The sequence below is a fragment of the Aulonocara stuartgranti genome, assembly GCF_965226115.1.
Source record: "Aulonocara stuartgranti genome assembly, chromosome: 22".
In the NCBI taxonomy this organism is placed as follows: Eukaryota; Metazoa; Chordata; class Actinopteri; order Cichliformes; family Cichlidae; genus Aulonocara; species Aulonocara stuartgranti.
Genome location: NC_138957.1, coordinates 31,215,229 through 31,228,908, shown reverse-complemented (window position 1 = coordinate 31,228,908; position 13,680 = coordinate 31,215,229). Strand labels below are relative to the sequence as shown.

Here is a 13,680-nt window from a genome sequence, read left to right as displayed (position 1 = left end):
ATGTGAAACCTGAAGGAATGCTCGCGTTACCTCAGCGTCTTGATTTCTGAAAGTGAGTGGAAGTTTAGTTGCTTCTAACAGGGGACACATCCTGTTTGTAATCGTAGACAGCTGGTGTTATTCATCCACCCACATGTCCTCCCATTTGCACTCCGCTTACAAAGGAATCAGATGCTGCTGTCTTTCTCTTTCAGTTAACGGCACTGAGGAGGCTTCATGCCTGAATGTGAATAACAACAGTTCCCTTGATTGTTTTGTAGTGCCATAAAAATATGGCCTACATCAGTGCTTGTACAATAAAGATCTCATACATTTAGCACTGCTGTCATAATGGGAGCAGGAAAAGGGAATGAGCTAAGATGACAGACTTTGAACTGAAACATTACATTTACTAATTAAAACGTCTGTCTGGTAAATTTGCCCATCACTCGTTGATCCTTTTAAGCTACAGCATATCTTGAGTGCTTTTCTTTTGCGCAAAGTGTGAGTTTTAGTTGTGCTTAGCAGTCCTGTTTCAAAGAGTTTCTTGAAACTGAACTGGAGTGGCGACACAGTGTAGGCTTCAAATGCTGGCCCCTGATCTGCAACATTAAAACAGCACACAGACTTTATGCAAGGCGCTGTAAAAGGCGACTGTACAATAAACTGCATTACACTACCTCATTATAGAAGCAGCAGCTATAATGGTTCATGGTTTTACACTGCCTTTCATGTGTTTATGCATTTTACTCAGTTGTTTTATGAGAAAACCTTTGCAAAACAATACAAAATCCGTCCTGGAACCTTCCCTCACAGAAAACAGAGGAGATACAGAACTTGGCTGTCTTGCAGAGAAAACATGGAAAGATATTCTGGCTTACTTGCAGATGGATGTGGGCTAATCCTCCTAAACTACTGCTTCTGCTGGCGCAAAGCAGAGCTAGACTGGGAAATACCTGCTGGAAAGCTCACTGACTCGCCTTTTGTCTGGAGCTGTGGCGTGCCAGGCTCTCTGGGACAGAGTCCATGTAAAATGCACTTGGAAAACAAAGTGCCTCAAAGTCCCTGGAAAACTGTCATATTTTACCTTATGGGATATATAGAATCCATATGAGCCAATCAGATTAGATCTTATTGAATCCGCAGCTACTGCCAGCCAATCATATTACATTTTATTTGATATAGAACCACCAGCACTCCAATTATATCACAACTTATTTAAGTGTGAATACATAATCCTGACAGCCAATTGTATTATAACTTATTGGATGCAGTGGCATAGCCAGCCAATCTTATTACCACTTATTGTGGTGTGAATAAAGAATCACTCAATTGGCAGTGAATTATATCATATTGTCCTGGATGGGGACCATATGAAATGGATGGTAGACAGTTATACTGCATCTTATCAGATGTAGTATAGCCAGTAGGACAGAAATACAATTGCAGGTGAGACGCAAATGTAGTAGTCTGTGAAACTTTGAGGAGGGAGTTTCGGTCCAAAGGTTAAAACAATGGACCAGAGACTGGAGGGCCACTGGCCTGAATCCATGAGCAATGGAGTGAAATTGGCAGAAGTTACAGATTTTCAACAGCCAGCAATGATTAAGCGGTGACCTGAATGAATGGATCTAGCTAAGTTTTTCTTAACTTAGTACCTGAAGACTAGAAATCTCTAGAAAATGTCAACGTAACATGTACACCACACTGCACGAATGCAATAAATAAGCAGTAAAATCGGAGTGATTTGAGTTGACTTTAGTTGCAAGAGTCGTAAATCCAATGATAATATATGATGTAACCACCCATGCCTTTTAAGGTTTATTTGTAGCAACAGTTTACTTTCTGTTTATTTTAAGCACTTGGCAGGTACTCTGTTCCAAAACATCTTGGAGAACTTGCCCCAGTGCTTCTGTGAGTTTAGGCTCACTTAATTGCTTCTGTTATTTCATGTAATCCCAGATTGACTGGATGGATGATGTGGAGATCAGATTTCTGTGGGGGCCATACCATCTGTTGAAAAACTCCTTGTTCCATGGTGCTGGTGCATACTGTATTTTAGTGCTGTGTGTATTGAAATGTGGTACTGCTAAGTTACTACTAGGTGATCTTGGGTATATCATTTATTTTTGTATTTGTAAGTCTTTAAGTTGTGAGCTGCAAAATGAGGGCGTTCAATTATAATACTGAATATTGTTTAGCAAACATAACTTTTTGTTGATTTCCTTTGGATCTTTAATTAAAGCGATGTTTCTTTTAATATGCTAAATTACATATCACTGTTTTGAAAAACAGGTATTGTGACAGCCACAGCATTATACTCTCACCTAAGGAACCAAACCTGCCTGTGGGCTTTGGGTTTTTGGCAGAGCTGGTGACTGGAAACATGCTTTCGCTAACGATATCTACATGTTATTAGCTGTTTAATAATATAATCAAGTAATGGGCCCAAAGTCCTGCCAGTTTAATTATCTGTTTTTATGATACTTGCTAATGCAAGCAATCCTAGTTAGCTTAGCCCAGTGTCTTAGTTAGCTATTTGTTTAAAAACATTTGAAAAAGTTGGTGGAATTATAAAAAAGAGAGAAATATCATGACTTGCTACAGTTTTAACTGTTCAGCTCATAGCCGCCTTTTCCTTTGTTTTTGTGGTAACCACTCATCATTCTTTGTTAATGACATCAACCGTTCCCTCGGCGTCTTTCTTTCTCTCCTCGCAGCAAGAGAGAGTAGCAATAAAACCACCAATGTATTTGTTTGTGCCACACAGTACATGTCCTCTGGGTTTGTTCACATCGATTGGTCTTAAGTTTTCTGGCAGAAATCCTGTAAAGACTTGTTATCTATTTCTATAATTTATTAAATGTTGCAGATAAAATACTTCCAGTCTAATACTCTGACTTCTACGCTGCCCTGTATGAATTTTCTCTTCAGAACCTTTTTTAGTTTGAACAAATATAGCCAAATTACTCCAATGCAGCATGGCATTTTCTGACTTAGGTGTAGTGCTACATTGTTTAACACCTTTTCAAGTTGCTGGTAAGAAACAGAGAGCTGAGTTGAGAAAGAGCCAGGAGCAGAGACTCATATCTATATTCATATAGATATTAATAGAGCAAGACCTAATTTAAAAAAAACAGATATGTAGTTACTGCACATCTAACTAATTTTAACTAATATTTTCTTAAATAAGAAAATCGAAATAATCTAACAACGTACTTATTAGACCAACTGTCATAATTAGAAACAATAAGAAAACACAGATATTTTAGAAATCTGTCAAACACATGTATAAAACTGAAAACTGTAATTTTATTTATTGGGTAACTAAAAACATAAACAAATTAAACAAATCACTAAAATTAAACTAACTGCACAAATACGAGCTGGCACACTGAATAAGCCACGTTTTTCTGCTCGGGAATAAAATATTCTTTAACTAACTTTCAAACACTGGCTATAGAAACATAAAAAATATTTTCTTAATTACTCGTAATGTAACAATTTGGTTTTTAAATATCAAACACAGTGCCCTTAATAACTCCAGCAGTCGCTACAATTTCATTTGTAAATTTATTGCAGCTTTATTCTACTTTAACTCTGCAAATCAGATGTCTGTGAGGCACTTCTTCAGCTGAAGTTTTTGTTTTTTTTATTCAAAAATGAGTATTTGACTTATTATTTCAAGTGATACTAAGAAAATGACTAAATTAGCCTGGCCACCCTCAGCTTTGTTTGTCTCAGGCATCCCTTTGTAGAGTATTATGACCTCAATAGATCCACGCAGCTGCGTGGTGGCCAGCAGCAGTGTTGGGCAGCTCCCAGGTGAAAAGACAAAGTAAAGCAAACCTTTGCTGGATGAATAAAGGTTAAAGAGAGAGTTTAGTCTGTTTGGGCTACAGGGACAGTGCTCATTTCATGTTCAGTGTATTTATGTATTTGTTTTTTTCCAGAATCTGTTAATTAAACTGAAATTTTGATGTGTTTATATAATATAGCCCATATAAAACAAGCACACAGGCAGCTTCTGAATGCCAAGTTTGTCAGTCAGCATACACCATAACAAATATTGCAATGTAGCAACAAATTGTATGAAATGGAACAGTATCCATTCTCCTATTTCTGAGTTGTTACCTGACATGGGAGGGTAAAATAAAAGGGAGAAATGCTGCTGAGTTTACAATTGGCCTCGAGGAGAAACAATGAATCAGTCAAAATGCTGTTAAATGCAGTCGAACACAGTCTTGAAATGTGATGCCTCAAGGTGCTTTTAGATTTTGCTTTCAGAGGCAAAAGTGAGCTGAGCTTAGAAGTCAAAATTAGCTGTTTTCTGCTTTCACTGTTTGCATAACAATACCGACTCTGGAAATTATTTATTTATTTGTTTCATTCATGGCACTTAGCCAGTGCTCTCAAGCTTAAATTAGCTAAATTAGTCTCTTGCTTAAATTAATGCATTTTGTCAACATTTAGAACAGCCAATAATGAGTTGTCAAAACATCACAAACAGCAGAATAATTGGAGGTTAAATTATTCTTGTGTTGCTTGAATATTCATGTATTGTTAAAGTTGAGCTGAGGTAGAGAACTTAACAGAATTTTTTCCCCAACACTGACTGGAAATATTCAGCAGCAGTGTGGCAAGGCAAGGTGTTTACAAACCTGGGCAGCCGATGAGACATGAATTCCAAAAATTTAACAAGTTCCAGAAGCCTTTATTGATTTCCGGTTAATTTATGCAGCAGAGTAGAAAATAAAAAATTACATCACTTGTCTGCCCTTCATCAGGGCACGGCACTGAATAAATCTGTTTTTAAAGAAGGAGACACAGAGGAAACTTGGATACCACCAGGCAGTGCTGCTCAATATGTTCTCCTGGCTCTGTTTCTGTGTTATTTTGTTATAGTAGCTTATATTAAAAATCTCCATTGGAAGTGGTTAAAAGGCTAAAAAGCTGCAGTTAAGCGTCACATGCATAAAAGTGGTCAGATCAACTAGCGAACGCGGTGTGGAGTCTCAAGCTACATGCTACAGTCACACTAAAGACTGCAGCACAACCAAAGTTGTTGTAACAATGTGCAATGATATTACCATCTCATTGCCTTTGAAATAGTTGCTTCAAACATGGCAATTATATGCGTTCTGTTGTGTCTTTGATAAATCAGCGGAAATTTCTGATGCACAAAATCACATTTACTGCTTAAAATTTGGAGTTCATCCAGAACCTCGTAGATCTGAAACATAAGCTCAGACATTCCTCTATGAATAACGTGGTAGTTGCGGTAAGTGTTTTATTTAACTGCAAAATGCTATATATTCAGCAAGCTTGCTTTTATTTTGAAAAATAACCAGAATCCAGCAAGTTGCCAGCCAGCTGAGTAGACTGTCCGATTGCAAAGAGTTGCATCACAGACAAGTTGCACTCAGTCACTGACTCCGATTGATTGCAGTGTGCTGGCAATCTCTCATGCATTCATAAATTAGACAGCGGTTTTTTGCAAAACGAGAGTCACTGTTTGGAGGCAGGTTACCTCCTGTCAGGTAACTGACAGTCGCCTTATGGTTGAAAATGGTCACCCAGAGGTTGAGGTTTAGTTGAGTTGGTCACCACAACTATTGGCAACCAGTTGCCAAATGTAAAGAATCACCAATACAGTCATGTGGCAACCACCTGTTTTTCCTACTCTTATAGAGGATGTTGTCCTGCTTTTACTGTGGTGTGACTGACACATTAGGTACATAGTGCTGTCTGCTGTTGTAAAATATGAAGATTGGATATAGTAATTTTCATATGTGAACTTCTGAAAGTTTTTAGAGAATTAGATTAGGACAGGTTCCATAACCATCGTGGTTTCAAAGATGTATGAAGTATAAACTATGTACATAAAACCACTTCTAATCTGATCTACACAATTTGAATATTACTCTCATAATCAAACTGTTATGGTTCCATAGGTATGTTTCTATGGTGGAATCTTCAATCTCCAAATATAAGCAGTAATATAGGTCAGTACTTGGCTTCACTAATTTGCTTTCTGGTGCTTGGTTGGTTTCAACACAAGCTCTGCCACTATGACAGATGTCAGCTGTCTTACCCGAATGCCACCTTAATTCAGCAACAGTTGGCTTCACACTCTCAAATCTTTGCGTTTGGCAGATAGCCCCATCGTGTTTATGATTCAGTCTGGCAACCTTCCAGTGAGAGGCCTTCTTCTGTGAAGAGACAATCTTAGAGAAGTCATGGGTTCAAGTTAGGGTAGGTGTCATCCCTGCCGAACAGTGATGAGAATCTCTATCGGTACAGTGACGGCTTCACAACAAATCTTTATATAAAGGAAGGCGAGAAAATGGTCTCTTCTGAAAATGTGTTGCTCTGAAATCTAATTGTTTCTAGAGGGCAAATAAATTTGCTGCTTTGGGAGAGTTTAGAAAAGTTTTTAACTGCAATGCTTTTGTTATGATTACCAAAGTCTTTGGTCAAAACACGAATTGAAATGCAATTGGAACACTTAAAATGAAGCATGTGGGGAGTATGATGCGTTCACCTTTTGAACACATTTCTTTCTAAGTGCTTGGTTTTATAAACCAAACACCTCATGCAGTTAACTGTGTTTGGAAACATTATTTTAATGCATTTTTCCTTTCTCCCTGTCAATTTCCGACATTCAGCCTTTTGATATTACCGCCGGGGGGTGGTGACGTGTTCGGAGGTCTGTGATAAGGATGGGTGTTGGGGCTGCAGCGTTTGTTAACTCTGTTAGCATGGCTTCCCGCTTGCCTTCTAATTGCTCTGTACTCGCCTCAGACTGATGTGAGGAGTAGCAACAGGCTCAATTGAATGCAGTGTCACGAAACACATCAGGGACGGATACTCCTGACTCGTCTAAACTGCTAGATCAATCCGAACCCCTTTCTGCCATCCTGCTTTACTCTCTGCCCGGTCAGTCTCTTTCTGTCTCTTTCCTCTGTTGGCTTCTGTTTCCTCCAGTTTCTCCCTCACCTCTCTTGTCTCACTTTATCTCTGCTCGTTTTCCCTTCCTTTTGTTTCTTCTTCTATATGATTTTCAGGTTTCAGAAAAAAATGTGCAAGTATGTAATATGTGATGCTAATTTTGGCTTACGTTAGATTTTCTTGTTATTAAATTTGAAGTCAATTAAAATAAACCTGTCAAAGCTAACAGACTCATCTGTATGATGATTAAGACTACAAAGTGTCATAATAGTGTGTGAATGCGAGAGTGAATGAATAGTGGCATTGTAAAGCGCTTTGGGTGCCTTGAAAAGCGCTATATAAATCCAGTCCATTATTATTATTATTATTATTATTAATAAGAGTAGAGAAATATAAGAAGAAGAATCTAAATGAGTGTCTGTCTGTCTACCATAAAAAAAACTCCAGATAATTGAGCTATCTACGCTTGAAACAAGTACCAATCTGCATAGTAGCATGGAGCCTTGATGTGTAATTATGTTGTTATGACTGACTTTAAGGGCTGGAACATAAGGAGGGAGGTGAAACTGGATTAGATGCTAAGGATGATAGACAGACAGAGCTGGCCTCAGTCAATCATCAGTGAGCAGCTAGAACAGAAACGTAGAGGAAAAAGAAAGTTATAACGGCACACAACCGTGTTCTCGTCAAAGAGGTGATGCAGGCCTTACGACACAAAGGCAGTCCAAAAGAGAGGCAGGGAGTGTTCCCCCATTCCCCCAGTGCCCCCTGACCAAATCTAATTGGCTTCCCTCGGTGGCCCTCAACAAAGCCACTGGACTGGAGTTAATCTGAGAATCCCCACCATCGTTATGAGAGCCTGGATAGGACCAGAAGGAATGCAACAGTTCAGTTACTCATGTCCTTTACTGAGGTTTAATGTACTTGTCATTGAGTTAAATATTTTTATGTTACCCTGCTTTCAGCTTTTACTCTGTTTTATTTCGGATGCAATTATTGCACTTTAGATTTTTTTGCAGATGAACTCCCTTAATATATGTAGGTAATTAAAATCATCAACAACTGCAACATAACAGATATACAGATCAAAAAATCCATATTAGGAGACAATAATATTATGTACATGAATCTGGAAAGTGTCATTCTGCATATTGACTACATTTATTTTGGATAGTTTAAATATATATTAATTATACTGTGCATTATTAAGCTGCTTAAGTACTTAAGTTTTAATTAAGTTAAAAGTCTAAACACTTTGCAAAACAATTATCCAACACAGAATTATGTTTAAAATCTCGTGCAACAGAACTTTTCACATAATAAATCTGTAATGACACACAAGGCTGCACATGAGCATGTTCATGGTCTCCCCTTTTGGCACCCATTTAAAAAATCTTGGAAATGCCCAGAGGCAGCAGCAAGATAATGATGTCTAATTAGCAGTGATTGACAGGCTCGTTTAAAGAAAATGAGTTCATTCATTTTTTCCAAAATACGTGGTCCTTGAGGTTGAAGTGGGCACTGCAAGCATAGCCAGCAGATACTGTACCTTGTAACCAAGAGTAAGTAAATGGAAACAACAATGCTTCTGTGTTCAGCTGCTAGTGGAAGCATTTGTCCATAAATGATTCCAGATACATATTTTTATTCTATAGTTTAACCTGCAAACAAATCTGTTTTTGTTCTTCAAGACTGGTGGTTCACCAAATTCCATTTAAGATTCTGGATGCTACATAAAATGCTTTAATTTGAGGGGATTTATTTCAAAATTGAAAGAAATGCACATTAGATGCAATCCTCCTCACAGTTACACACTACCCACACTGCTAGGTTTCATGAGTACTTGGACAGTAGCCCACTAGACATTTCTTTGGCTGCTCTGTGCTATTTTAAATGTAACACTCGTCGTGAACAAGTTGATTGACAGTAGCCATTTTGACTGAAGCAGTGTTGTCTATCCATATGTAAGTGAGGCATTGAGCAGAATTAAAGAAAAAAAATGAGGTTAACAAAAGCAAAAACAGAGACAAAGGTAGTGGGTTTGCCAGAATCTGCTGGTTATGCTCCAGCACCGCAAATGTGCACAGGATAGTTAGGAAGTGACAGCCAATCTGGTATTTACATGGAGCACAGCATGTCCAGAATGCTCTCCATGATTTAAGTGGACATGTTCCCTTGTCAGTGATAATGACAGTTTCTGGTTAAAACCTCAGAGGATTCTGGTGGACTAGAAACTAATAAAACTGACATCTTCATTGAAGGCATATTTATTCACAGCTAGTTTAATGTAATAACCATGATTACATTTCAAACTAGTTTGTAAAGAGGCAGAAAAGGAGGAAAAATATCTAACTGTTCAACTACTGATGCTGTGCATTCTAGATTCTTACTTTACACCCAAAGTTTAAACTTTGAGAAAGAACATGAAATAAAGTGGGGAAAAAATAGCCAGTTACGATGACTTACTATGTATTTTCTTTTTAAGGTCAGCGCCGTCAGACTGCTCGCTGTCATTACATACATGTCATAGGAGCTGAATTTAATGTGAAACATTGTGCTGCACTTTATACCTGTGATCAAATCAAAGTGTGGCGTGAATTTATACAACTTCATTATTATTTTAAGTGCTGGTCTTACCAGGCTCTGAAATTAACACCTTTAATGGGTGCATTAAAAAAAATTTAAATTAAGTATTAATGGAAAGCATTTACCACTGTTGGAAAGGCTAAAGTTTGTTTTGCAAGTTAATAGTACCTTGTATTTTTATTCTCATGGATATTTGGTTGTTTATAACATTAAGGCACCAAATGACACTTTTTAAAATTTAGAGTATAGCAGCAGAGATAAAGATTTTGTCTGTCCTTAGAGTGAAGGACTTCTTTCTTGAGCCATTTAATGAAAAGAAATCCACCGACGAGGACAGACAAAACAGAAGCCTCAGTGAATCAGGAGGCGATACGCTGTTTTTGGTAACTGCCTCACTTTTTCTTGATATGAAAAATCTTTCAATTTCAGCATGTCCATTACTGTCTCTCTGCATAGCCTACAGACACATAAAACAGATTTAAAGGCGTTTGGGGGGAATTTATGAAATCATATTGTGCAGTACAAAATGATGCATGTTTGAGGTGAGTGGGTGTAACAAAACAAGGAAATTTCAAGACTTAACATCACAAAATAATGGAATTCGGTGACATTTGCTGATAGATTGATAGTGTAGCAGTTTGTTCTAAGAAGGGGAGGACGTTTTCATGGAAAATTGGCACTTTCTAGAAGTTCTATACAGTTTGACAAACCTAACGTTACAAAGATGGAAAGCAATTTCGTGCATTTTGCTGTTGAAACTACTAGAATGATTTTGGCTTCAATTCAATTGGGAATTACCAGCAAAGCAATTTTTGGTGACAGTAACTCAAAACTGATTGTTTTATCCAAATAAAATTGACCATTTTCACACGGTTTTCATATCATATCATGGTATAAACATTATGATTCTTTATAACACTTGCATTGGCTGGTGTATGCGGTTTTACGGATCTATGTGTGTTTCCTCTTTCTGTCCCTATGAAGTGGACTGGCCCAGAGTCACACCAGAGGGCCTCCTGCTTCTCTCGGTATTTCATTACAGCCACAGTAGGATGCCGCCACAGTATATATGCACAACAAACTGAACCACCTCCTCCTCTTATGCTTTCCCTGCCCTCCTCCCTCTTCTTCTCTCCCTGGGCCTCTTGTTTGATGTCCCTTTCCATTCACCGCCCTTCTTTTATCTTTCTCCCTGCACTGCCACTTTTCTTTTCTCTCTGTTTCCCTCTCCGTGCCTTCTGTCTTGGACTCTCCTACTTAACTCCCCCCCTTGTCTTTTTTATCTATCATCCCCCCAGCCAAGCCCAAGAATTCGGCCAATGGTGTGACTGTCCAAGCTGGCACCAAGTCGGTGGTGGTAGCCCGGTGTGAGGCAGCGGACGCCAAACCAGCAGCCACGATCGAGTGGTTGGCGCCAGTCGGAGGCAATCATTCGACCAGCACCACGAGCGGGCCAGACGGCACGGTGACGGTACGCAGCGAGTATCGGCTGGTCCCTACACCGGCAGACAACGGCAGGGAAGTGATCTGCAGAGTCAACCAGAAGACACAGAAGCAGCCTTGGGTTTACCCTATCAAGCTATCTGTGGAGTGTAAGGAAGACACACACATATATACACTCTTGAACAAAGCACTTAGAATTGTGTTCCCTAACGGGGTACTTTATTTCAATGATCACAAGACCAACTAAAGTTTTAAATAACTTGAAAGTGCATGCAATTTCAGACGCAGATCAGTGCTTTTCAAAGAACCTGGAGCCCTTAACTTTCACAGTCACTTGCAAGTGCTTTACCACTAACTGAGAGGCATTATATACTGTTTCTGTAATGCAGTGTTACTTGAATTCACGGCAGGGCCCCACTGGTGGGAACAACAAGGGGAAAAATTGCAATTGAAATAAAGTTGACTAAACAGTAATTTTCTAGGGAAAATAAACAAATAAGAGTATTTTGCTATATCTTACATTGCCATTGTCGAAATAGTATAGCAAACCTGCAGAATATGTGACAACACGTTTGGGATAGTGGTGCAAATGAACGCAGAAAGACTGCGAACTGCCTCGTGAATGCACATCATGATCTAACAAGGACAAGTTTTCGCTGACAGTATTTGTGTACTTGGAATTGATTAAATTACAGTGGTATATCATGTTGCAGTCCACTGCTGGAACTCTTTGCTGAATAACTGAGGTAATGAGCTTAAAACCAGCCAAAAGCAAACTCAGCCAAGGTTGGTTTATTCGGTATGTCTAACTGTACCACAAGATCCTTGGTTAGCAACTAACGCATCCAGCAGCCTGTTGCTTATATCCTGTTTTGGAGTGTAATCCTTTGCTGATTAGCTATAAAACTGCAGGATTTTGCGCACTATTAATTGTAGCATCCTTAATGGGCTCTGCGTTCATTGCTGGTTCTCCTTAGTTGTTAATTTATCAGCAGATTATGACAAATGCATGCACTTAGAAATCTTTAATTACATGCAATATGAGGACAGATGAAGCAAATGCGTATGGAAACTCAGAATGTTCAATCTGCAGTAAACCCAAACTGTACAGAGAGCGCTTAAGAAGTAAGATGAAGAAAATGCCCCCAAAGAATTTTCTTTAATTTGTCCTTTTAGGTCTTTTGGCCCTCGGGTGCATAGAAAAAAATCACAAACACACATTTTGCACACAAATAAGCACACACACACACACACACACACACACACACACACACACACACACACACACACATTGCTTTAAATGAATCCATTAAATTCCATTCTAATTTGCATGGGATTAAAATATTACACAGGTTCAGCGTGGCTTTCAAGAGATTTAGGGATGCCGCCAGCATCGTCTCAACGGTGTGACCTTGCTGCCGGTTACTGCAAAGATGGAACAGATTGTCTTCTTTCGGCTTGGTTTTGTAATCTCTAAATTTTAGGTGGCATCCACACACAATCAAAGCGTGCATGTCAAATGTTGTTGTGAGAATTGTTGTTCTTACATGCACTTGTCTTACGAGGACAAGACCCCTGACTGTTCTGTGACATTCACAGTGATATGGCTGCAAGTCAAGCTTTTAAATTATCTTAACTACCTTTCAAGAAGTGTACATCTCAGTATGTACTGTATGCACGTGCCCAGATTTAGTATCTACAAGATGCATTTTCTTAAATAAAAAGCAAAAACACCTCCAGATATGTATATCTGTGGAAGTCCTGTACTGATCACTTGCAAGTGTCTGTGATTTTTATCATAGCATTTATTATGTCTGCATAAAGTTTTGAAGATTACTGCTGATAAAAAAAAAAAAGTGTTGGGTTCAAATAGCAATTGTCACTTTTCACTGACTTTACTTCCCAGGTTTGGCTACCTGTTACTTAATCCTCTGGCTGAAATGAAATTCAGGTTTAGGGGTTGCCTTTGTTGCATGGGATACTTTCTGCTGATGGGTATGTGCAAGTGGTCGCAAGAAAACTCTCAGGCAACAACCTAAATAAGCAGGAGCAGTCCATTGAAGGGGATCCACCCATCCATCAGTGTTTTTTCTGCTTATTCAGTTCAGGAAATAGAGGTCAAATTTCATCAAACAAGGTTTATGCTTTTTATGGAGTCGAGGAACTTTTTCCATCGTGCCCTGTTTGTGTGTACTTTATGTGTGTGTGCATGTCATGCACATGTAGTTCTTTTGAGGGGACACTCATCCATCTGTTTGAAATCCCAACTTAAACTTAATTCAAAGTAAATTTCAAGTAGAAGTAGCCTTTAGTGAGGAGTGGAAAAACATGTCCTTGTACTTAAAATTGGTGCTCGCAGAGATAGGAGACCTGCAGCAGGCATGCTCACACAGCGTGATTCCTCGCTGTGTTTGTGTTAGTTTAGTGATGGTGTGAAGGATCATGTCTCCTGTCTACTGTGTAACTCAGATCAGCTTTTATAGGTCAGCGCACTCTAGGAGGAACACACACATCACACCACACACTTACCATCCTGTCCTGCTTCTTCTTACTCTCATTGACACACTGTCCTCTCCTCACACCTATAGTCCTCTCACTTGCTTTTCTTTTTCAAACCTGAAGGGAAAGAAAGCCACAAGGAAGGCTTTTTTGAAATTTCCACACACACACAGCCTTCTTTGTGCTAAGATTACCTTGTTTTTTTTTTTTTAATGCCCTCTG

At 38.8% G+C, this 13,680-nt stretch overlaps 1 protein-coding gene across 3 annotated transcripts in view; it reads left to right on the top strand.

Annotated features, from left to right (window-relative positions):
- The window catches only part of LOC309698698 (poliovirus receptor-like), a 366,820-nt gene that overhangs the window by 141,912 nt on the left and 211,228 nt on the right, over positions 1–13,680 (top strand). For all 3 annotated transcript variants that reach the window (XM_082521330.1, XM_082521329.1, XM_082521328.1), the window contains exon 4: positions 10,815–11,108. In XM_082521330.1, coding sequence (XP_082377456.1) covers positions 10,815–11,108 — 294 coding nt within the window. The remainder of the gene's footprint in view (positions 1–10,814; positions 11,109–13,680) is intronic.